This window comes from Lissotriton vulgaris, chromosome 1_1, assembly GCF_964263255.1.
Source record: "Lissotriton vulgaris chromosome 1_1, aLisVul1.2, whole genome shotgun sequence".
NCBI lineage: Eukaryota > Metazoa > Chordata > Amphibia > Caudata > Salamandridae > Lissotriton > Lissotriton vulgaris.
The window spans coordinates 1246360222-1246386144 of NC_141685.1; the positions used below are offsets into that span (position 1 = coordinate 1246360222).

The 25923-nt window shown below is 45.1% G+C and overlaps 1 protein-coding gene across 2 annotated transcripts in view; it reads right to left on the reverse strand.

The window, feature by feature from the left end:
* Window positions 1-243: 243 nt before the first annotated feature.
* The window catches only part of GLRX2 (glutaredoxin 2), a 140295-nt gene continuing 114615 nt past the window's right edge, over window positions 244-25923 (reverse strand). For both annotated transcript variants that reach the window (XM_086964542.1, XM_086964539.1), the window contains exon 4: window positions 244-1079. In XM_086964542.1, the coding sequence (XP_086820668.1) occupies window positions 960-1079 (120 nt within the window). In that variant the 3' untranslated portion in view covers window positions 244-959. The remainder of the gene's footprint in view (window positions 1080-25923) is intronic.

Below are 25923 nucleotides of genomic sequence, written 5' to 3' on the forward strand. Positions count from 1 at the left end.
TTTGCTTAAAATAACCCCTGCTGTAGTTGTATTTTAGTGTCAAGTCTACAATAAGTGGTAGCCAATGACTTCTCCTACAGATAAATTGCTTTATTCCCATGATTTATAGTGTGTCTTTCTACCACCCTTTGGCAATACTGTAAACCTGCCCGATTATGATTATTTGATCATGTAAAAACAGTTGATGTAAATATTTGCTACATGTGTTCTTTCTAAATTGGAGTAAAAGTCTTACAACATGTATTCTGAAAAAAAATCACTTTAATGAACAAATACATAAATGTGTATTAGCCTTTCAAATATAATCAAAATACATTCATGAGACTAGTAAAACTGAATAATTCCAACAGAAGATACATTCCAAATAATCTGCACCGTACAAATATTGTGGCAATAGCACTAGTACAGTTTACTGATGCCTTAAACAAGAATACTGAAGGTGCAACCCCATAAAGCATACATACAGCGACTGTACCACAGAACATCAAAAGTATTTCACTGGACAGCCCTACGAGAGTCCCCGTACAAGACTGCAATCTTCCTTGGCGGTTTCTGTGTCCCCAAGGAAATCAAAGTATGGCAACATTGTTTTGATTGTCAAATTGTAACTGTAGCAGCTATGTGTAAATCTGAAACTTCTCCGTCACTGAATTAGAGACACCAAAACCAATTTATAACACAGCCCTCCCAATGAGAAAAACGACTTCATTGCAATGATACAGAGCATCCTATGTTCACAACCACCTCTACTAGTTTCAACATAAACAAAATAAAATATTTTTGCTTCCAATTTTACTGGGAAGGTTCAAACAATTAAAATATTAAAAGAAGGCAGACTGCTCCATTACGATGATATAAAGATACTGATTCTCGTGCTTGTTCATATGGATTCTGCTGAAGCACATCCACAAGCAACTATGTTCCTTGCAAGCAGGGTAAGTTACAAGACATATATATTTTCAATGTTCATAGCTCGCTGCACATTGCCGGACAAGAGGAAGAAGCTTTCCTTGCTGGTGAAGCTTGCGAGTGTCTGTCCCGCCACCAATACACGTTCCGTTCACAAACACCCTTGGAACCTAACATGGATAAATATATAAAAAAATAATATTGTGAGACTTGTTTACTTATAGATATTTGTTATTTAAAGCAATATACAACTTTACAAAATTATACTTTGATCATGTCTGCCTAATATTACAAAGATACTAACATAAAACATTAATGAAAAGCTTGTCTGTATTTAGTCCTTGCGACTCCAGCCTTGTTGCTTAGTAATCCAATTTATAATCAGTTGTCACAATTTACTAAATTAAAAGATCTGCAAGATCCTCACAGGTCTTTGATGCAGGTACCTTAATTTGCATCAAGTTCTCAAGTTAACACCTCTCATCCTCCTTCCTCGTCAGTCCTTACTAAATATGTGAACCCTACCCATAGAGACAGACAAGTTTATTTGCTTGCAGTTTTATAAAGCACGAACAAGACCCGGAGTTATCACAGTGCTTTACAGTAAACATTGGGAAATAGAATAACAGCAAGGAATGTACGAGTGAGTAATTAAACCACAAACCATCAAATAGAAGAAGAAAACTAATAAAAATGAACCTTAACAAAAGATAGAGAGAGAGATGTGCTTCTCAATTAGCAGGTGTTTTAAATGTTTCCTGCAGGTTTCGAACGCAGGATCACTGTATTTCAGGAGGGATTAAGTTCCAGATTTTGGGAGTAGTTCACGAGATGGCCTAGGAGATAGTTCTTTTCTCCCTGAACATTGGTGGTTTTAAGAGAAGCGATTCGCCGCTTTGGAGATAACAGAAACCGCATAAAAGGACGAGTTTCTGTGCTAGGTGTTTCAGGGTTCCATAATGCAGAGCTCTGAAGTTGAGACAAGCCCCATTGAAATTGCTTCTTGGTTCTGTCGGGAGCTGAGAGAAATCAACAAGGGCATAATATAGCTGAAACATCTTACTTCATTCTGAGAGCATTTTTCTGCTGAGTTAAGGGTGGTATTCATTGTAGTGAGGGGTGTTCGGGTATTCATGTGAATAGAGGAAGAGGATTGAGAGTGGGGCCAGTGAATAAGGAGCAATTCCATAAAGAGTGGGAACGACTTTAAGTGGCTGAAGGACAACTAGACAAGACTTTTAGTTGTAGCTGTATATCATCAGCGTAAAGATAGTTGGCGAGGTTTGATGGTTTTAGAAATTGTTGTCAGAGGTTCAGTGTACAAGTTGAAAAAAGACTAGGGATAATATAGGCCCTCGAAGGACCCCTAGCATTACGACTGCTAGATTAGATAGTGAACTGTTCAGTTTAATTTGTTGGGAGGAGTTGTCCAAATAAGAGCATAACTATCGTAGAACTGCTCCACTTATTACCATTCTTTTTTGAGTGTGTGGAGCAGGAAATAGTGATTGACTTTGTTGAACGCTGCAGATAGGTTGGGGATTAGGATTAGGTCCATTGTCAAGGAGGGCGAGAATGTTGTTCACGATCTGTTGCATGGCTGTTTTCTGCACTACAGCCAGGTCTGAAGTCAGATTGAAAATCGTCAAAAAGGTTAAGGGCTCTGATAAATTGTTTCAATTGGGTTGAAACACAGCTTTCAAGAACGGGAGATTGGTAGCTGAGTTTAATTTATTCAAGGCTTCAGGGTCAGTGAAAGGTTTTGTCAAATATGGGGTAAATTTACCTCTTTTCAGCCAGTTTGTAACTTTGCCATGGGTTAGCAAAGAGTTGATCAACAGAGTCCAGCAAGGGGCGATGTGAGCAATAACCTATATAGAATGGGCAGCTTTCGATCTGTGACATTTGGTGCTGACCTGTGTTAGCTATTGTAGTGTTGCTCTGCCGAACACGGATAGGCTATTCACAGATGTTTCTACATCAACAGTACATTCACAGTGCTTGGGGAGGTCCAGTCGTGTTGCGTACCAGTGACTCTAGGGCCAGTCGAAAAATCAATATTTATTTAATTGAATAAAAAGGCCAACAGACTACAGCTTGAAGGTGAGACATGTATTTAAATGGTCAAGGGGGATTTATAATGTATGCAAATTCATTTTTAAATACCTTCCGGAAAGTTCTGAAACCTTCCTTTACCCTTCCTTCTAGAATGTTCATGACCTTTATTAAGCTTCCAGAAAGTTCTAGGACCTTCTCTTAGTTTCCAATTTAACATGGAAGAACTTCCTGTTTCAGTTCTATATAAAGAACTTCAGAACAGCTTCCCCTTGCATCACAGTGCAGTAAAAGCCATTCACTTGACAATTTCCTTGCCTTGTATCAGAGCTCCGATGCTCTGCTAGGAATTGTTGTCCTTCAGTTTGCTGTTTTCATTCTTGCACCCTGAACTACTATCCTGTCCACCTCCACACCATTAACCACATTCCTTTTGTCCGGGTTCCAGCTCCCTAGTCCAGGGGGTTTCTTGCTTCTTTCTTTAGAGGAGCTAACGGCAATCTTTATGGATGCGTCACTAGTGTTTTTCAAATCTAGAGACACATGCTAGCGTCTAACTACTGATTCTAATTTGGTCTAAATGTTATTATTAGCTAACTGAAAGTGAGGATAGTTAAGAATTGAAGCAATAGGATCTATAGGGGACAATGAGGAAGGAGGTTGTTAATAAAGAAGATTTTTTTCCACGTTTCAAGACGAGAGACCCACATCTTTGGTTGCTTAATTATCTGATGTGCTTATTCAGAGTTGAATGAGTATGTACCTTAGGCAAGCAGTCCTTTACGTATTTATTGTTATCTCATTACAAAGGGTGCGTAGCTATCATGAAGATGGTCTTCTGTGTGGGAGACATTATTACATTGGCAGAACTATTGATCAGGGAGCAATAGGGTTTGCATCCGACATTAGGAAATGTGAAGCTTTAAGGCTGAGGGAGGCGTGTGGAAGGTGTTAAAACGGGATAGTTGCAACAACAAATGCTATTGTAGTTGCCAAGTGGGGTGGTGAGGGCATTGTGACAGGGAAGGAATTCCTCAGGAAGATTTTAAAGAACTGAAGGATGCATTTGTCAGTATGTAATAGGGTTCACAACCTGGTGTTTTCTGGCAGATCAATGGTGGCAGCAATTCAGGGATTAACTGCTCGATTAAAGACACAATTTCCCTGACTACAGGACATGTTATTAAAATAATTGTTTTTTTAGATTCCCTACGCTTGCAAATTGCTTCCTATAAATTGCCCAGCCTCCATTGCGAATCTCATTGGTTATACAGTTTACTGCATGAGCCGGCTGTTGTTGCCCCCTAAGCTAAACAGGCAACCAAGTTTTATAGTGTTGTTTAACTTATTATAAATGTATTTTTATTTTGGTTTCAAGCGGCTGGCATGGCACCATAGACCACAAGTCTATTCTACAGCAGGTAGGAGTCATGAAAGCTTCACTGTCCTGAACACAACAAAGCTGACCCTGCTTCAGTGTGACGAATTCAGCAGCTCCTCGGTGCTACCCAGATTGTGCAGAGGGGACCAAAAGTGATACAATAAGTGCATTAACACCACCTCATTCAACGCATGACATGCCTGATCTAAACATTTTTGCATGTCAAAGCTTCATGTCAGTAGCGTTGCTGTAGCAGGAGCATACAAAGCATGGTGCATCTCAATGTGGATCACACGCAAATCATGGAACCAACTCATACAGAAAACAATGTCCTTATTTCCATAGTCTCTGCGTTTAACAGAGCACTGGTGTCTGGCTATTGTTCTTCACAACAGGATTTCGCTTTGACTTTCATAAAAATATTATTTCAAAAAGCTAATCAAGGTTCCAAAACGCATTTATTTATTTGAATGGTTTTATTTCATCCACTAGATAGAAAACATTCCAATAAGGCATCATTTACTGCTCTTTTTCCACTTAGTACATTTGGATGAACACACATTTTAGGGCACAAGAAAAAACAGGAATTGGTGCCCCAAAGAAGAAACACTACATAATGCAAACTGACACAGCTACTTTAAGTACCATGGAAGGATTCATTATGCCAAGTGCCATGCAACAGTGTCAGATGGTTAATTTCTAAAGCATGGGGGAGGGGGGGGGGGACAAAGTTATATAGTATCCAGTTCTACATCTGTGGACCAAAAAGAAGGGTGGTGGGTGGTACTATTATGAATTCAGAGAGAAAATCTATGGTAAACAACTAGGATTACAAGTTAGTGATTTTCCTTCTTCGCCATGGGATTAACTCTATGAACATAAAGTCCACAGAGTTAACTTGTTGAGTAAAAAAGTACAAAGAGACACATTACCCATCCCCTCCCAAAAAAGTTGAATCCGCATTATAAATGTCTGGAAAGGCTAGATTTCCCACAAGAACAGCAGTAGCTGCTTTCCTCCTTGTAGAATGAGCCCAAGGTTTACAAGGCATGAACATATTCACTTTTTCATCACAAGTGACAACACAATAAACTATCCATCTTGCTATGTTCTTCTGAGAGGAAGGTACGCCAGCATAATAATTTACAAGAGCTGCTCGTGGGTTTGAGTGTAAGACATGCTTCTGTGATGAAGACTGCATCAAGTTTATGCTGTATAATGTCATCTATGCCAAGAGTATGGATGACAGCCAAATGAGCATTGATGACCATGATTTGAGAGTGTGTGCTATTGCCAGTACGTGTGTAGCAGTGAATGGTATGAGAATGAGGTTATTTGTGTGTTTTAAGCATTTTTATTTATATTTTAAACATATTCAAGGGTACATAGGAACATGAAAGTATTTTGATAATCAAGTGTGCCTACAATATGAAAATGTTCTTGTGTCTGCTGTCTGTATGTGGGCTGTGTGTGAGTGCGGGTATGTGAAATGCTGCAGAGGTGGCTGTCCTGTGTTAGTGGTGGGACATGGCAGGAGTTATGCCCCCGCAAAAGCCCCCCCACAATTGATGCCCTTGCAGGTGTTGCCTGCACAGCGCTTATGAAATCTACAGTATTTAATATATATCTTAAAAGGGGCTTACTTCTCTCCCTTGCTTTTCATTGGTTCGTGTACTAGCCACTTACTTTTACTCTGTTTCAATTGGGTGTAGCATACTATTTCCAGTTGTTCCTCTGTGTTTTTCTGTTATCAGTCTCCCATGGCCCAAGTACTGTTTTCATCCGCTTTTCTGGAACTTCTTTTAAGCATGTCAGCACCTCTGCATGCTTCGTAGAAAGCCAACGCTCCGATCGCAACAGGCACTCACTGGTTCTCTCGAGGACAAAGCAGGGACCCACTCTAGTGCTCCCTTTCATACCGAGCAGTGCACTCACCAGTCCCCATGGGGACAAAGCAGAGCCCCGCTCTAGTGCTCCCTTCGAGCAACTCGTGAAGCCCTTTGCAGCTAGCGGGAGTGCCGCATCAAAGGCGGCGCTTGTTTTAAACATCACAGTTTGAACAGCAGGACAGTAAAAAAATAGCCCGGCTCGATGTAACAAATTTAAAAAAAAAAGTTTTTTATTGTTATAACAAATAAAGCACACATCCCCTAGCCTACAACCCTGGGGCCGGCTGAAGCGAATTTCCACGTAGCATGCAATTCTCTTTGGGGTTAACACAGCCGTTTAGCCGATATCCCGGAGGACCGGCGGCGATTTGGTTTATGCACTCCGAGCATGTGATTTATACTTTATGCTATGTGATATCAACTCCTCTCTTGCACATAATTATATGACCCCAATTTCAGCGACCACCTGTCTACGCTGCCTCCCTGGGCGCCCAGCTTCACCCGGACCCTAACTCTTGTGCCGCAGTATACCCCCCGGGACAACCCTAGGGCACTATGTGTCCCTCTTAGCCCGGGTCCTCAGCCTCCACAAGTATCCAGTCCTATCCAGTCCTATGAATGTGTGTCCACAATGGTTCCCGTCCTCACGATATGCCAACCTCTGCTCGTCTTGGCCAGACTGTGTCGTGTTTCTGCTCTCCCAGAGTGAACTACGCTAATATGATAGCCTACCCGGTATCTGTGCTATAAATCCTCCTAACACGCCCCCCCCCCCACCACCCGCAACAGGTTCCCCGCCGGAGCTGGAGCAAGATCACCGCAGAGCAGCTCACCGCCTCCCTCAGCCAGAACACACCCACCAACACAGCGGACCCAAACGAAGCAGCCAGCAACCTCGCCAAGTGGCTGACCGCCTGCGCCGACGACCTCGCACCACTAAAGAACCCTCCCAGCAGAACCGGCAGCAAGAAAACTCCCTGGTTCACCGACAAACTCAAGGAAACCAAGAAGAACTGCCGCACCCTCGAGAAAGCCTGGCGGCTAGACCAGACCACAGACAACAGGACCGCCCTCAAGCACGCCACCCGCAAACACCACCAGCTGATCCGCGCCACCAAGAAGTCGGCACTCAAAGAACGACTGGACAACAACGCCCACGACAGCAAGGAACTCTTCAGCATAGTCAAAGAGTTCTCCAACCCCAGCGCCGGAAACAACGACATCACTCCCTCGCAAGACCTCTGCGACTCACTCGCCTCGTTCTTCCACAGCAAGATCGCAGACATACACAACAGCTTCAACGCACAGACCACGCACCCTACCGCTGAACCAACTCCCGCCACCACTACCCTCTGCAACTGGACCCCGATCAACACCGAAGAGACCACCCGCACGATGAACTCCATCCACTCCGGATCACCAACCGACCCCTGCCCACACCACGTCTTCAACAAAGCCGACGCCATCATCGCTCCCCATCTCCGGGACATCATCAACTCCTCCTTTCACACCGCCACCTTCCAGAAGAGCTGGAAGCATGCCGAGCTTACCGCCCTCCTGAAGAAACCAACGGCGGACCCCACCGACCTCAAGAACTACCGTCCCATCTCGCTCCTTCCCTTTCCAGCCAAAGTCATCGAGAAGACCGTCAACAGACAGCTGGCCGCCTTCCTCGAGATGAATGGATCTATCGACTACTCGCAGTCCGGGTTTCGGGCCAACCACAGCACCGAGACCCCCCTAATCGCAGCCACCAACGACATCAGAACCCTGTTCGACAACGGGGAAACAGCGGCCCTCATCCTCCTAGACCTCTCTGCGGCGTTCGACACAGTCTGCCACCGCACCCTAGTGAAGCGCCTCAGCAACATTGGAATCCGAGAGAAAGCACTGGAGCGGATCATCTCGTTCCTCGCCGGAAGAACCCAGAGAGTCCGCCTCCCCCCGTTCAGATCCGAGGCCACCGAAGTCATCTGCGGCGTTCCTCAAGGCTCCTCGCTCAGTCCAACCCTCTTCAACGTCTACATGAGCCCCCTCGCAGCCATCGCACGCCAACATGACCTCAACATCATCTCATACGTCGACGACACCCAGCTGATCCTCTCCCTCACCAACGACCCCACCACCGCCAGAGCCAACCTACACGAAGGGATGAAAGACGTCGCCGACTGGATGAGGAGCAGCCGCCTTAAACTGAACTCAGACAAGACAGAAGTCCTCATCCTGGGATCATCACCCTCCGCCTGGGACGACTCCTGGTGGCCCCCGGCCCTGGGCACCGCTCCCAAGCCAACGGACCACGCACGCAACCTGGGCTTCATCCTGGACTCCTCCCTGTCGATGACCAGACAAGTCAACGCCGTCTCATCTTCATGCTTCAACACTCTGCGCATGCTCCGCAAGATCTTCAGATGGATCCCCACCGAAACCAGGAAGACCGTCACCCAGGCACTCGTCACCAGCCGACTGGACTACGGGAAAACCCTCTACGCTGGAACCACAGCCAAACTTCAAAAAAGACTCCAGCGCATCCAGTGCCTCCGCACGACTCATCCTGGACATCCCCCGACACAGCTACATCATCGGACACCTGAGAGGCCTGCACTGGCTCCCCGTCAGTAAGAGAATCACGTTCAGACTCTTGACCCACGCACACAAGGCTCTCCACGACCTGGGCCCCAAGTACCTCAACGACCGCATGACCTTCTACACGCCCACCCGCCAGCTACGATCAACCAGCCACGCCCTCGCCACCGTACCACGCATCCGCAGAGCCACCGCCGGAGGAAGATCCTTTCCCTATCTGGCAGCCAAGACCTGGAACATCCTCCCCACCCACCTTCGGCGAACCCAGGACCATCTCTCCTTCAGGAAACAGCTCAAGACCTGGCTGTTCGAGCAGTAACATACCCCCCCACCCCCCCCCCCCCCCCAGCGCCTTGAGACCCTCCCGGGTGAGTAGCGCGCTTTATAAATGCCGTGATTGATTGATTGATTGAGTGTAAAAATTTAGGACAAAGGGCCAAAATTCAGGACAAAAATTCAGGACAAAACTTCGGGACAAGAGGTAAGTTTTACAGACACGTCAGAGGTGGTCGCGCAATAGTATATAAGTAAGTAAATAGACAACCATCTAAGTGCAAGTCAAAATAGGTTTATATTAGGTTGAGACAATCATGCACTTCATGGTTTTTCAGTATGGCCGCAGCTTGCTGCCTTAAAAAATTCAAAATTCGCATCTCGCTCCAGCAGGTACATTAGTCACCAGACAATGGTGAACCACACCTGAATATAAGTAAGGCTGCTTTTTATTGTTGATTGAAAACTACTGGACATACAAGGAACTTTGCTGTGCAAGCCCCCAGTAACCCCCCCCCCCCCCCGCCCCCCCCACCTTTCCAGCCTCCTAGGGAAACACCCGATGCCCTGTCCGGCCAGTCCTGCCTTGCTTCACCTTTCAATGGTGCCCCTCATCTTCACTTAGACCGTCTCTCATGTGTATTTAATTTCTCTAATAGTGTTACTCCTCCCAATTATGTAGGGCAGGTTGTCAAAGTGTATTACATCACACACATTATATAGAGCCAATGACTCATATTAATGTGAAAGTTAATGTATAGGAAATGCTACTTAACATAAAGGATGCAACAAGGTGTAATCATTCTTTTATCTATTATTCAGTCTTTCACCATTCATTCTGTCCTTCCATCTATGTGCCCATTTATATCCAAACATATTCAACCATTTGCAAACCTATCCACCATATATCCTTCCATCCATCATTTCACTCATCCATCCCTCCATCCACCCTTTCACTCATCCATCCATTATTCATCTACCCACCCTTTCACCCCATCCATCCATACAGTCATCCATCCACTCTTTTACCCATCCATCTATTCACTCAGCCATTTACCATTTCACCCATCCAGCCATTCATTCATTCACTCATCTATCCACCCAGTCACTTATCCTTCCACCCATTCTCCCTTTCAATCATTCATTCTCCCTTTCTCTCTCCATCCCTCTTTCAATCATCCATCCATCCATCCATCCACCCATCTACTCATCCATTCATTAATTCCATCCGTGGATCCTATTACTCATCCATCCTTTCACTCATCCATCCATCCTCCCATCCATCCACCCTTTCACTTCTTCACTCATCTATCCATCTTTTTGTCCATCTACCCCTTTCACTCAACCATCCATCCATTCACCCTTTCACTTATCAATTCAATCCATCCATCCATCCTTTCACTCATCTATCCACCCATTCACTCGCCCATCATCTAAGCTTTCACTCATCCATCCATCCTTTTATCTATCCATTCACCCTTTCATTCATCCTTTCAGTAATCCATCCAGCCATTCACACATTCCTTCACTTATTTACTCACCCACCTTTTCACATTATGAGCTGAGCCTTTGTCTGCAGAGTTACAGACAGAAGAGGCCCATCAAGAACTTCACCCTAGCTGTAGTTCCTAAAGCAAGGGGTGAGGTGAGGTGGGGGGAGGGTTCACTATGCCCCTGCACATAGGCAGTCTGAAAACGTAGAAGTCATGAGTCATGCATGATGCACAGTGCCAGGATGTGAGGGGACTGTGACATGGTGTTGTTTCCTGGGATTTAAGTGGTGTAAAAAACTGGGGGGTCTCTTCAAAGGGGATGTTCGATGTAATTAAGGGCGTAGTTTAAAATACCAAGGCTAAAAATCAGCGCTAGCAAAGTGGTCCACCCGACTGGTATTATGTTGTTTATGTCATTGCATCCAGATATATATATATAATACAGCAAGTATCATTACCCCAACAAAAACCAGGACTATTGGCTTTGTCAATGGTTATTAGTTGCTTAAAATAAAAAAGCAGCAGCCACGGCTTTGTTGAATATAATATTGAAAATACTTCAGTTAAAAAATGATGACAGTGAAAGACCGATAACCCGTTCTTTTTAACTTATTTTATAGGCTACTTTATATAAACTGTTTTCTAACGTTGCTAAAGTTGCAGCATTAGCGTTTTACCATTTATTTTACAGAATGCCCTGCTGTACACTGAGGCAGGAGGAGGCCGCCACATGCTTTACCAGCCCAGACTGCCCCATTGTCACTCTGTATGTGCCAATCAGCCCCATACAGAAAGACAATGGGCGGGGAGGGGCTGCTCCTTGTGCTCCAGGAGGAGCGCGAGGCGGCCCCATCAGGAAGGTGAGTCCTCTCATAGGGGAGCAATGCTGCTCCCTGTGATGGCCAAAATTACAGACAAAAGGCGTCCGTAAAAGGGATCCTCACGGACAATGGACGTGAGGTCCAAATTACGGACTGTCTGTGAAATTTACGGACGGTTGGTCACCCTAGGTATTGGAAGCGTGTCAGCATTGTGATGTCGTCGGCATGCGCTTCGACCTGTACCCAAGTTTTGGCTGTGCCGTTCAAGAATAGGTCTCCCGCCAGTTTAATGCCCATTTTGTGCATGGTTTGTATTACTCCAAGTTCTCGCAATGGCTTTAGCCAAATTGCCCATTCCAGTGGCATAATGGGTGAGTACAGTAGCGCGCCTCCGTGAGCCTGCAGCAAAGAGTGCCAGGCATGGTTCACAGAAGTAATAGAGTTCAATATACCCGTTCTGCGATCCACCGGCTGACAAATTGTGGCCGGGAGAGGTAGGGGGCCAGCAAAGAGTCGTTCCATATGGACATGGGGAATAAGTGGGTCAAAATGTATCCAAGTGTGGAGATGTGCAGCCAGCGCAGCTCTATAATAGAGTTCCAAGTCTGGTGCACCCAGCCCTCCCATACCATAGGGAAGCGTCAGGAGGGTCCATCGCACTCTCAGTTGTTTTCCTGCCCATGCAAGCCTGACCATTAATTGTGTCATGGTTTGGAAAAAGGCCTTTGACAATACCATCGGGATGGCACTGAACAGGAACAGGTATCTAGGCAGCACTACCATTTTTATGATGGCGATTCGCCCCATAAGGGTGAGCGGGAGTTTGCACCAGGGCTCCACGTCATCCTCCAGTCTACTGTAGGCCGCTCCATAGTTCTCTTTAAGTAGCATCTCAGAGTCCGTGTGGATCCTGACACCCAAGTACCTCACCGGGTCTAGTGACCACTGCAGAGGGTATTCCATGTCGAATCCTCCAGTAATCGGGGTGAGAGGGAACGCTACCGACTTCGACCAGTTAACGCGCAAACCAGAGACAGCCAAATCTAACCACTTCTCTAAGTATTGTTGGCTAGTTACGTTCTGGCTCTCGAATGTATAATAGTGTGTAGTCTGCGTATGTCGAGACAACAATTTTATATGTCGGGAAACAGACACCCTAATTTCCGTGATATTCGCGTAGTGCACAAGCAAGTGGCTTGGCCACCAGTGCGTATAACAGGGGGGACAGAGGGCAGCCTTGACGCGTTCCCCTACAAATCTGGAAGGGGTCCGTCACTTGATCACAGACGTGGAGCCTCGCCATAGGTTTATGGTATGATGCACCTATCATTTGAAGGAAAGGCTCGCCCAGGCCGAGTCTCCGCAGCACCTGCAACATGAATGGCCATTCTACGGAGTCAAATGCCTTCTCCATGTCCAGAAAGACTGCTACCGCTTTTGTGTCTTGTCTTATATGTTGTATAGTGCCCAAGACCGCTCGGATGTTATACGTAAAATTTCTACTAGGGATGAAGCCCGCCTGTTCAGGCGCTACTAGCACAGGGGACAGGAGGGCGAGGTGGGTCGCCAATATTTTCGCGTAGATTTAAGCATCCACATTTAAAAGGGACAACGGCCTGTATGAACTGCATTCGCTCTGTGATTTTCCGGCTTTAAGTATTTTAACTATGAGGGCCTCTCTCATGGATGCTGGCATTTTGCCCTCTACACCTATGTCGGCGAACATCTTGGCCAAGTGTGGAACCAGTTTTTCCTGGAAAGCTTTATAAGAGCCCACCGTTAAACCGTCAATGCCCGGGGCACTTCCAGAGCGCATGCTTGCAAGTGCTTCTATTATTTCATCTTTTTCTATGGGTGTTGCTAGGAATTCGTGATGCGTATTAGTGAGCATGGGCAGTTCAGTATGCTCCAAGTAGTCTCTAGTCTCATTGGTGAGGTCATCGCCTGTGGAGGAGTAGAGATCCGAATAATAGCTCCGGAATCCGTCTGCGATGCCCCTCTCGCCCGTAATTGTCTGGCCATCTGTGTCCCTCAATTCGGTTACTAGAGGCTTCCCCCTGCTGCCCTTGATAATTCTAGCTAAGAGCGAGCTCGGCCGCTCCCCCTCTCCTTACGTGCATGCTGAAGCGTATTTCCCCATATGCTGAACCTCCCTGTCTGCTCTTTCGTTGTATTCCGCAATTAGGGTCTTAATCTCCTGATCTACAGCCTCATTAGGAGTATTCTGCTGTCTCCTCTCGAGGGACGCAAGCTGTTTCTCCAACTCCGACAGCCTCTGTCTAATGGATTTAAGGACACTCGAGTGCTTCGACATCGCAATGCCTCGTATATATAGTTTGAAAGGCTCCCATACCGTGCTAAAATCTTCAACCGAGCCTATATTAATTTCAAAAAAGGTTTCAATTTCCTCCATCAGCTCACCCCTAAACACGGGATCCAATAGTGAGTAGAGTGGGAAACGCCATGTAAATGGGGGAATTGATCGCCTAGGTGACTCCAATATAAGCAGGATCGGGGAGTGATCAGATAATGTGCGTGCGAGGACTGTGCAAGCCTTAATGTGTGTCAACACAGGAGAGGACACCATCCAGTAATCAATCCTAGTATGAATGTCATGGTATGCCGAGTAATGTGTATAGCCTCCCCTCTCCGGGTGTCTGTATCTCCATACATCCTAGTCTAGACCCATTGCGGTGAGCTCGGCTTGGAGTGTCTGGGCCGCAGCAGAGGGCATGCGAGGAGGGCCCGCTGATCTATCTAGAGCAGGGTCCAATACCAAGTTCAGATCCCCCCCCACAACACCAGAGCAGCAGGAATTGTATGGATTATCTGCGCCAAATTTAGATAGAAGTTTGGGGAGTCCTAATTTGGACCGTACACATTATTAATCAACAAGTCTAGCCCCAGACAAACGCGTTGGGAGATCACATATCTGCCATTAGAGTCGTCCTTCGGGAGTGTAAGTGTCAGTTTCGATCTAGGGTTGACCCATGTCAGTACTCCCCTGGAGTGAGCCGTGAAACCTGCAGCCGTGATGTGTCCATCTAGTCCCTTACCAAGTAACATCCTGCTCGTGAGTGGGAGATGGGTCTCCTGTAAGAGGGCCAGGTCTACGTTCTGTCTTTGAAGGTAGTTTAACACCTTACGAAGTTTACGGTGGTCATTAAGACCACGCACGTTCCAGGTGAGGGCTCGAAGCATTGCAGGCGTATCTCCTCGCGCCAACTCAGGCTCATGTATAGGCAATATGTGTGCTGTGGTGTCTCTGCAGCTCAGGTCTGGCAGTGTGCATAAACTGAAAAACAACAACCCCCCCCATCCCCCTTTGTGAGCATAATAGTTACTGAACTGTCCCTCCCCCTCCCACAGCAGACCTCCCCCAACCTGGCCTTACCGACCCACTCCCTCGCCACCTCCCGTTATGCCCTATCCCCAACTTTTTAAACTAAACTACGAGAAGTCAAACGGGAGCAGTGTGCGCAGAGGCCGAGGTTGCCATGTCACCAATGATCAGTGCTAATAAGCACCAAAGTGTAACTGCCCCGTGCGTCTCCCGCTGTGGTTCGTTACTTTGCACTATCTATCCTAGAATATTACTTAGTAGTGCCACCGTGCCATTTTACTAATACTGACTTTGCCATGCGCTCAGACACTACACAAAATAAGTGACACTTCTTTACAACCTGATATGCTATCAGTACAGAGTTCGGATTCCAAAGTCTAGTGCGGCAGCTCCTAGTATCTCTATAAGTATGCTAACCTTGAAGGAGGTGTGACCATTCTGTCCCCAACTATATAGACCCGTCCCACTCCGAGTGGTATTCAGCCCAGTTATTGTTCCTATCGTTGTCTTTACGCAGCTTTGCTGCCCCCTCAGAGTCACGGCCTTTGCATATTACCATCTTACCACTGCAAACTGCAAACCATGAGGGGGTGGTCACTCCTGCTCGTCTAGGCGGCTGTTCCCATCCGCTGCTTCCGAAGGGTCAGCTGTGTCTCTGCGTTGTTTCTTAGACCAGCGTTTAAGGGCTTGCTGTAAAGTCCGAGGGTCTGCAAATAAGTGAGAGTGACCCAGCCGATTAACCCTCAGCTTTGCCGGATAGAGCATTGCGTAATCCAGTCCCAAGTCTCTGAGTTGTTTTTTGTAAGGAGCAAAGTGTTTGCGAGCCTCCTGGACCCTGGCGGTGAAGTCCGGGTATAATATTTCGGAGCCCTCATATTGAAGCGCTGTCCGTTCTCTAGCCAACCTTAGTGCTGCATCCCTGTCTCTATAGTTTAGCAGTTTAGCTATAATAGGGCGAGGTGGGGCGCCGGGGCGCAGGCGAGGCCCCAGTGAGCGATGAGCCCGCTCCACAACAAAGACCTGAGAAAAGGATTCCTCACCTAACAGTGTGGTCAGCAATTTTTCAATAAATTTCTCCATATTGCCAGTCTGCGTCGTCTCAGGAAGTCCAGTAATTCTCAGGTTGCAGCGACGAGACCTCGCTTCCAAGTCCTCAGTCTTATCCAGTAGGGCTTGCATTCGTTTTTCACTCCTCTTGCGATCTGTGTCTAGTTCCGTTTGCGCCTCTTCAACCTCCGTCAGTCTCCGCTCAGACATGTCCAATCGTTCTGCATGTTTGTCGATCCGCTCTGCCATCCTGTAGGACAGGGCGTCGATCTTCATGCCTATAGCGGTCATACTGGTTTGGAGGCCCTTTTCCATCGCCAACAGCATAGCTTTGATGTCTGTGTCGCCAGGGGGCTCGTCACTCGCCCGCGTGCCGTCTTTATCTTTATTGGCGGCATCGTGCAATTGTGCGCGCCGCTGTCCGAAGGAAATCTTCGTCTGCGTTTTGTTGCCCCGGCCCATCCTATTAGGGGGGGGGGGGGGGGGGGGGCAACTACACACCTCTCCTTGCTTCTTGGCACCCTGCGCTTCCACACCGGCTTTTCCTCAGGGTGTGCCTCTTCAGTGTTTGAGTGCTCGCTGTAAGCCCTCCAACATGGACTCCTGGGGTAGTCGCTCTCTCTCCCTCTTCCGGATAAATTGCAGCCGCTCCTAGGGCTGAGAGGCCGCACACGGAGTACTCCTAGTAGAAGCCCAGGGAGAGCGGGCTGCCGGCCGCTGTGTATTAGCACCCAGCGCGTGCCTCTGTCGCCTCCCTCTCGATCGGCGTGCGTCTCAGCCGCTCTATCAGGCTACAGGGGCTGTCTTCCCTCGTGCCAGTTCGCCCCTTATCAGGGCCTCACCCGTTATCGTTGGCAATGCTTTCTTGTGGGCTTTGTGCTCCTGGGTTCGAGCCCTGCGTGTGTCATTTTATTAAACGCTGCGTACCTTCTTTGGCGGCAACGGCTTTCTTCCGTTCTAAGCACCCCGCAGGGTTGAGGCTGAGGCAATGGTGGCCCTCTCGGCGAGTGCTGGGCCATCCGCCGCTCTGTGCCGGTTGGGACTTTCGCTGTCCCTCCGAGGCTCGGGCTACCCCCACACTCGTCGTTACTCGGAGGCGGGTGCAGCGGAGCCCCCGGGGTGCCCACCGATCTGCGCTTGGAGGACGCTTGGGCCGATCAGGGCAGACTCCAGGCGATGGCCGCTGGCGTGCCGCAGGTACTGCTACGCAGCTGGGGGAGGGCGCTAACTCTATCTCGCTGCTTACGGCCGGCCGCGCCGACTCCTCAGCGCCGTCTCGATGGACTAGTTCCCGACGTCGGAACTTAGTCGGGAGGGTTGTAATAAGATGAATAAATGATGAGTAGACAAGGTGTAGCATTAGAAGGATGCTTTATTCATCAGATGGTAAGCATTTAGGGGGGACCCCACCAGGAGCAGCTCACTTGCTGCTCAGCCCGACTAACTGAATCCTCACGCTCACACACAAGCATTCCAACACTCCACTCACACGCGCACTAACATTCCACTAACATTCATACTACTTATGGCTGAGCAGCAAGAACTAGACCACTACATCACCTTCCCCCTTTTGAACAGAAACAAAAGTACACTAATAATATGAATCAACATTGATGTAAACAAAAGTACAATAATAATATGAATCAACATTGGTGAAAAATTGCAAACACAGAATGAAGGAAAAGAAATATGCAATAATTCGTAAAAGAAAATACATTGCATTAATTAAGAAGACAAGGTAAGGTGTGGAATAATGAACCACAACCAAAAAAATAAAATCACACACTGTCACAAAATTACAGAAGCCGTAGAATCTATACAGAGTGGATAATTAAACCCAATAAAATAAAACAAAATAAGTAGAGACACAGCAGGTGATATATGCACGAAAAAGTGAATATCACAAAGTGACCTATCCACACAAAGTGGAAATCCCTGTACAAAGGAAAAAAGTGGCAACCCCTTAACTAAATGGAAAATCCACAAGCCAGGAAACCACGTAGCCGTTAAATTAAATAACGTACATTAATAAGTTATGTGGCATTTCCAGTATGACTAAAATGACACGGGCAGTGAATGCGTATTATGAAAATTCTATTACTGGCTGAATTAAGAAGCTGTAGGCAACAATCTATACTTGCATAAGGCACAAAACTGTATAGGGAGAAGTCAGTGTAAAAAGGTGCGCGCATCACCCACACTGAAGCATAAAAACAAGTGTATGGAGACCAGCTCCCATACATAACTACCCTAAAAACAGTCAGAGCTTAGAGCATTGATAATAAATAGATTGGCCAAACCCATAACATATAAATGCATTCCCTGAAAGCAAAACACTCGACTAATGTATGAGTTATGAATAGTATATCCTACAGCCTATAAATAAAACTGTAGCACCTATGTAAATACTTGCATAAACTATCACAAGCAAATCAAATGGTTAACATAAACAGAGGCATATAAAGCTTTAAAGCTTGGTGTTGCTGTAAGTGCGACACAGGCCAAACGATTTTTTCTTTACCTAAACAAGTTACCAAGCTTGGTGTTGCTGTAAGCACAATACAGGCAAATTAATACAACTTTTAAAATAAAGAAGCTAAAAGCTTGGTGTTGCTGAAAGCGAAACTGCGCAACACAGGAAAATTCACAACATTTCATTTTTTAAATAAATAAACCAAAAGCATGGTGCTGCTGAAAGTGTAACTGCGCAACACAGGTAAATTCATTACAATTCTTTTTTAAACAAATAAGCTAAAAGCTTGCTGCTGCTGAAAGCGTAACTGTGCAACACAGGCAAATTCATTACATTTTTTTTTTAACCGCATCGTTGCGGCGGTTATTTTTCCGCTGTGCGGCAATTTACAAAAAGCCGCGTTAGATGACGAGCTGAGCTCGTCATCCGCACACGCCCCCCGTGGCTGATGACGAGCTGAGCTCGTCATCAGCATCGAAGGGGTTAAATAAAGTAGCTAAAGGCTTGGTGTTGCTGAAAGCAAAACTGCGCAACACAGGCAAATTCATTACATTTTTTTTTAAATAAAGTAGCTAAAGGCTTGGTGTTGCTGAAAGCAAAACTGCGCAACACAGGCAAATTCATTACATTTTTCTTTAAATAAATAAGCCAAAAGCTTGGAGTTGCTGAAAGTAAAACTGCGCAACACAGGCAAATTCAACTTTTTGTTTCTTTAAAAAAAAAACGAAAATTACCACTGTTATATTTATTAAGCCAGTGCTTTGGTCTAATGAAGAGCACATGAAGAGCACACGCGCTATGTTCTCTGCACGCGCTACCTGCCGGTGTATTGTGACGTCAGGGTGTTCTACCTGACCACCGGCAGGTTGACAGTTATGATGGACAGTTGCTTGTGAGTGGCGATTGCAAGCAGACATACTTTGGTGTCAGGATACTTGAATAAAGACTTTACTACTTACCTGCGTCCTGGTCATCTTTACAAGTTGGCGACGAGACGGAGAGCCTGACACCACGAAGAACCCACCAGAAGCCACCTAATCTGCTGTTGGGTACGTCTTGGACTGCAATGTTTTGCCATCTCATCTGAGTTCCGCGAACAGAAGTTGATGACAAGCGGAATCTCAAGGAGAACAGCTGTCCCTCCACGCTGGTATTGGGTGAGTTAATCAAGTCACTGATCGACTAAGCGGCCTTACGGTGTTCGTGGGCATCTAAAGAACATCCCTGGAGGCAGCATCCTGGATGTCGAACTGAACACCGCTATTTAAAGGGTGAGTCGTATGTGCCCTGCTGCTTGTGTAAGCCCTGCGCGCTGACAGGGTTTTACAGTGTTTCACCACTCCTGCGCTGGTGAGGAAATTGAGGAGGAAGTTTAAATAAGCAGAGGGTGCTTTAGGTGATTACCAATGGGAGGCTTAAAAACTCTTTAACCACCGTCTGCGTATTTGGTTCCTGTTTGCCCCCCTCATCCTCTGGCCGGTTTGCTGTTTCTGCGGATGCGATTTAGCACACAAGTTGTGAGGAGATTTGCCTTCGCCTTCCGCGTGTTGACGGCAGCGTGTGTCAGTGCTGGTCGGTGTGGAGCAGATGCATGAGGTTGCTGTTTTTGTGGAGGAACAACTTCGCGTTTGGGAGTTGAAGCGTGTGCCGCCTTCCTGCGAATCCACACGACGGTTCCTGAGGAGAAATTCCTGTCAGGCTTAGTGGTGACGTCAGTGGAATGCAGCCATCTTTGAAAAGTCGGAAGAAATAATTTGTGCTTGTCATTTTTACGGTGATACGCACACCACATTACAATAACAAATCGTCTATTCCTAGCACCACTGAGTGATTTAAAGACGATAATACACAACATTTACTAGGAATTTGAAATTTGCGTGTTGTTCAGAGCGGTGACACGCACACCTTTAAAGGATATTATTAGAAAATAAAACTTATTAGTTCTAAAACACTTACCGTTTCTCATAAGATTTGGAAAATAGAACATTGGCTGTATAGCTAAAATTACTAGCATTCCTCAAAGGAAGAATCTTTAACAGTATTGAACATATAGGTCAGTGATATTATTTACAAGAAAAGAAATACCATTTTCTTTAGTATTGGTCCTAAATTGTTACATAAAAGTATTGGAAATGGCTTCAGGCAATGTTTGGAATTTATCACCACCCTTACCTTTCATACCCTCTACAGGGGATGATGCCCTTAAATGGGAAGAGTGGAGGGAGTACTTTGAGAACTATTTATCCACTTTTGAGGGGGAGGAAGAATTGACCCCAGAGAAGAAAAAGAAAATTCTTCTTCATTGTTTAGGCACAAAGGCTATGAAAATATATAATCGCATCAACAAAAAAGCTAGGCCAGGTGATGTATATACTATTGCATTAGAAGATTTGACTATGTATTTCAAACCTACCATTTATATTTCTGTCAACCGATTCAATTTTTTTCAACGCAAGCAAGCACCAGAAGAGTCTATAGAAGATTACGTTGCTGCGTTGAAAAACTTGGCACTGACTTGTAGAATTGGGGCATTACATGACGAGCTGGTTCGCGACCAGGTCGTTATGAGATCCTCAAATAAACATGTCCAGGAGAAATTGTGGGCTAAGGGTGAATTACCGTTGGAAGAAGTAGTAGAAATAGTTAAATGTACTGAATTAACTGGAAGGTGTGCCAAGGCTGTTTTACAAGAAGAAAAATCCTCTACTGAGGAAAAATCTATAGTGGCAAAAGTCATAGGTTCTAGGAAAAGTAAAAGTAAACCAAATTCCGGTTTTGTACAGAAAGGAGATTCGAGCCATAAAACTAAGCTTTCAGATGACAGGAAATGTTACAGATTTGGCAGTAGATACCATTTGGCCAACAACAGATCGTGTCCAGCAGTGAGACAAAAATGTTCTAATTGCAGTATGGTAGGACATTTCAGTGCCATGTGTCCTAAGAAACAAAAAGGGGGTAGAAATGTAAAAGCTGTAATTTCAGAAGAAGAAGAAAGATTTACATCTTCAGATGAAGATGATATGAACTTATTTGTGTTGAATGTGGAAGATTGTGTAAACAAAAAGAAGAAACCGATATGTGACATAAACATTGGCGGGGTGGACATGTCAATTGTGGCTGATTCAGGCTCGCCATATACAATAGTAAATGAAGAAGTATGGTTAGAGAAATGTGTACCAGTCATTGGCAAAAAATTAAAGAACCCAGATATTTTCCCAAAGTCATTTAATTATGAACCTATCGAAATGTTAGGTTACAGGAAACTTCAGTTCCAATTTAAATCCCGCCAAACAGTTGGCAAACTGTATGTCTCCAAGGTGGGTCCATCTGTGTTGGGGTGGATTGACCAGGGAGAATTAGGTATAATTCTGGATCCAAACAGTCCGGATCCCGTCCTCATCTTACAAACAGAGGAAGAAAGTAACAACTTTTTCAAAAAAAGGTATTTTCAGAGAACATTGGGAAACTTGAAGGTTTCGTCCATGAAATTAAACTTAAAAGGGATGCTGTGCCTTGCATACACAAGTCCAGAAACATACCGTTTTCCATCATTGGTGAGGTGGAAAATGAACTTAAAAAATTACAGAAGGAGGGCATCATTGAGCCGGTGGAATCAGCAGAGTGGGTTTCGCCTTTGGTTATCGCGAAGAAGCCTAATGGCAAGCTCCATCTATGCATTGATCTACGCGATCTTAATAAAAACATTCTGGTGGATCAATTCCCTTTGCCTAAAATTAGTGAGATGCTGTCCCTTACCAATGGTGCGAAATGGTTTTCAACCATTGATCTAAGCTCTGCCTACCACCAAGTGGCTTTACATCCCAAAAGCAGAAGCCTTACCACATTTGTAACTCCGCTGGGGTGTTTGAGGTTTAAGAGAGTACCTTTTGGACTGGCCTCTGCTCCATGTTTCAGAGGTTGATGAGTGAACTCTTCAAAGGCGAAAAAAATCTCTTAATTTTCCAAGATGACATCATGGTAACAGGCAAAAGTAGAGGTGAGCATGATGCAAAACTCAACAGAGTCCTAGGGTTGCTAGAACATCATGGGCTTACAGCTGATCTGCGCAAATGCAAATTTGCTGCAAATAAAGTCACCTATTTGGGGCATGAAATTGATGGGAATGGTATAAAACCAAAAAAAGAGCTGCTGTCGGCAATTAGGGAAGCCCCCTCACCAAAAACAAGGAAGAGGTCAGAGCATTCCTAGGCCTCTCAGAATTTTATGCAAAATTCGTAAAGAACTTCTCTTCTAAAACCTTACACTTAAGAGAACTCATAAAACAGAAGAATAAATTTGAGTGGAATGCTACTTGTGAAGAAGCATTTAACAGGATAAAAGAGGACATTTGTGATGCCCCACCCCTTCAAGGGTTTAACCCCTCTTTAAAAAGCATAGTGACCACTGATGCAAGCAACAAGGGGTTGGGAGCGGTACTCTCACAGATTAATGGGGAAGGAAAAGAGGTTACCATTGCTTTTGCCTCACGTTCAATCACGCCCACTGAAGTAAGGTATTCTGTGATTGAGAGGGAGGCACTAGCATGTGCATGGGCGTTGAACCATTTCAGACAATACATTTGGGGATACAAAATCACCCTTAGAAGCGATCAAAAACCTTTAGTAAAAGTGCTTTCCACAAAGGGTCTCCAAGTTGCTTTCCCCCGATTGTCACGGATTTCAATGAAATTGTTAGAATATAACTATGAAGTTGAATACCTTCCTGGTGTGAAAAACAAGGTGGCGGACTGTCAAAGCCGTTTACCTCTACCAAACAATGAAGATCAGGTTTCAGAAATAGACACGTTCTGCATAGCTAATGTCATAGAAGAAGTGCCATGTATTTCTGGTGCAGAGTGGTCCGGAAATATGGAAAAAGATGATGTTCTACATGTGGTAAAGAAATACATAAGAGCAGGCTGGCCTGATAAGAAAAAATTACCTGCTCTATTACGTCCTTTTTGGGAACTAAGAGACGAGTTTTCTATCGAAGGTGATTTAATTTTTGGAAATGGAAAGGTTGTTCCACCCAAAGGTTTACGCTCTAAACTCCTTGATATGTGCCATGAGGGGCACCTTGGAATTGGTAAAACCAAGAGTAGAGTAAGAAATTCATACTGGTGGCCTGGGTATGACCTAGATATTGAAAGGATTATATGATTAAACCACTACTTCCTTTACAACGAATTCCTAAACCACAAATTCTGAACCACAAACAATTCTAAACCACTACCTTCCTGAACAACGACCTCCTAAACAACGATAATTTTACAATTAGCTCATTTTCCGATACCACTCACTGCATTAAAAAATGCATTTTTGAAACATCATGAAAATCGAAGAATTCATTCGTTTTTCTTTTTTGCAAATCTTTTGAAGTACAAAACGACAGTACTAAACAGTTAGAAACAATAAAATACCTGTAAAGTTGGGATAAAATAATGCGGAATTGTTGCACCCTGTTAGAGACAGTGTGCATGATGACTACCGCGGGCCCGCAGCAAACCTGTAGGAATTGGCTAAGAGGTCACTTGTGACCCAACTACGGGTCACTCGTGAGAGAAATCGCAGCATTATGGTGGTGGAAACTAACACCAAAAGGCCTCCTACCAACATTATAAAAAACACTCTTTTGTTAGTTATGCAAATGCACGTTCGGTGCACAACTTGTTTTATATTTTTTTAATCTACTCTCTCATTAAAAACTCACGAGTGAAAAGGCTAATCCCTAGTATAGAAAATGGTTTGCCTATGGACACGATTTGTAAATGAAACAAAAGCGGGGGCTCGTTGTCTGTCACTTTACCTCCAAGTATGCACGCGCCGTGGGTAGATGGGCCTTTTTCCGGGTCCCCCTAGAACAGCTTGACTGCCAGGCCTGCACCGCACATGTCCGGGACAGAAAGCTTCAATATCCCAGGCTGATCTTCTTCTCTCGCCCCAGCGAACGAGCAAAATAAAATTAAATCAAAACCAGCCACAAGTTTCCCAAACTAGACGCGCCTGCAATCCATATTAAAATTAGCTAAAAAAAGGTCTGGGATCCTGGTGCACATTCCCTTCAAGAAACACGATACAAGACATCAGAACTTTGCAGCTGTTCGCTCATGCTATGAACCACTTTCACCTTGCTCCAAACCAGGAAATAGGGGTGGGAGAGGAGACTACATTAACCACTACCAAGATCGTACTTGGTAAGTTTTTTAAGTTTATTTTTATTTCGTTGTACATGTAGTCGTTGTTTTGTAAGCAGTAGTTTAATCGAGTCGTTGTTCAGGTAAGGTCGCTGCTAAAATTCGTTGCTTAGTACCGTCGTTGTTAAAGATTCGTAATTAAGGCTGTTTCCTATTGAAAGAAGTGTCGGGAATTGTACAGCCTGTGAAAACTCGGACAAGACACATTAAGACCACCTCTTCAACCCCTGTCTTGTCCTAACATGCCTTGGGTCAGATTGGGAATTGACATTTTTGGGCCCATTCGTGAACAAGGAGAACTGTTATATCTTATTGTACTGGTAGACCATTTCTCAAAATGGCCAGAGGTTGAAGTGGTACAAGATGCTGATACTAAAAGTGTTGTAGGTTTTTTGCGCAAACTTTTCCTAAGAGAGGGCCTTCCAAAATGCATTGTGTCGGACAATGGCCCACAGTTCACGTCAAAGATGTTCAAAGAATTTCTGATGAAACATGGGATAGAACACAAAACTACGTCTGTTTACCATCCTGCAGGAAATGGTGCAGTTGAAAGGTTTAATCGGGTGATTAAAGGAATAATCCAACTGGCAAATCAGAATGACATGTCAAGGAGAAAGCAAATAATCAAAAATCTATGGTCATTTCGGGTTACGCCCTGTGTATCTACAGGTACCAGTCCCTTTGTACTTTTGAGAGGGAGGACTCCCATTACAAAGGATAATGTAAGTTGGGCTACCCCTGAAAGAGTGATGTGGTCTCCAGAGGAGAAACAAGAAAATGTACGAAGGTCACAAACCATAGGTAAGAAATACTATGACAATAGGCATGCATGTAAAAGGGTTAACATCAAGGCAGGTGACAATGTGAGAGTGAAAAATGCCAGAAGCACCAGTAAGGGAAAAAATCACTACTCTCAACCAATGGAGGTAAAGAAAGTGTTTTGTAATTCTGCCCTTTTGAGTGATGGAAAAACTTGGCATTTTTCTGCTTTATCATTATGCAAGGAGGGGAAAGGAATGTGTGGTTCTCAATCCACTCCGGGAAATAATGAGGTTTCCTGTTCTCAGGACTACGATTGGATTCTGGACCGTGATGGAATTGTGGAGTCTCGGCCAGATGGTACTAACGTTGTATCTTTAGGTACAAACGAAGTATCTTCTGAGAGTGAGAACACTTCAGATGCTTCACGGTTGGAAGACAGTAGTAGTAGGCAGAGCAAGGGGACATCGGAAGAGTACAGGTATCAGACCAACAGCGATATGGATTCTGATTCTGATGATTCTGTTTATGAAGATGTTACGTCACAGGACGTCAGTTGTGAGGATGAACCTACTGTGAGCAGATATGGAAGAGTAGTCAAACCTCCAGCTAAGTTACAAGATTACATTTGTGATTAGCTGTGGTTTTCCTCTCCTCATCGTTAAACTTCAGCCGGGCACCCTCGGTTCCTCTTGTTGTTT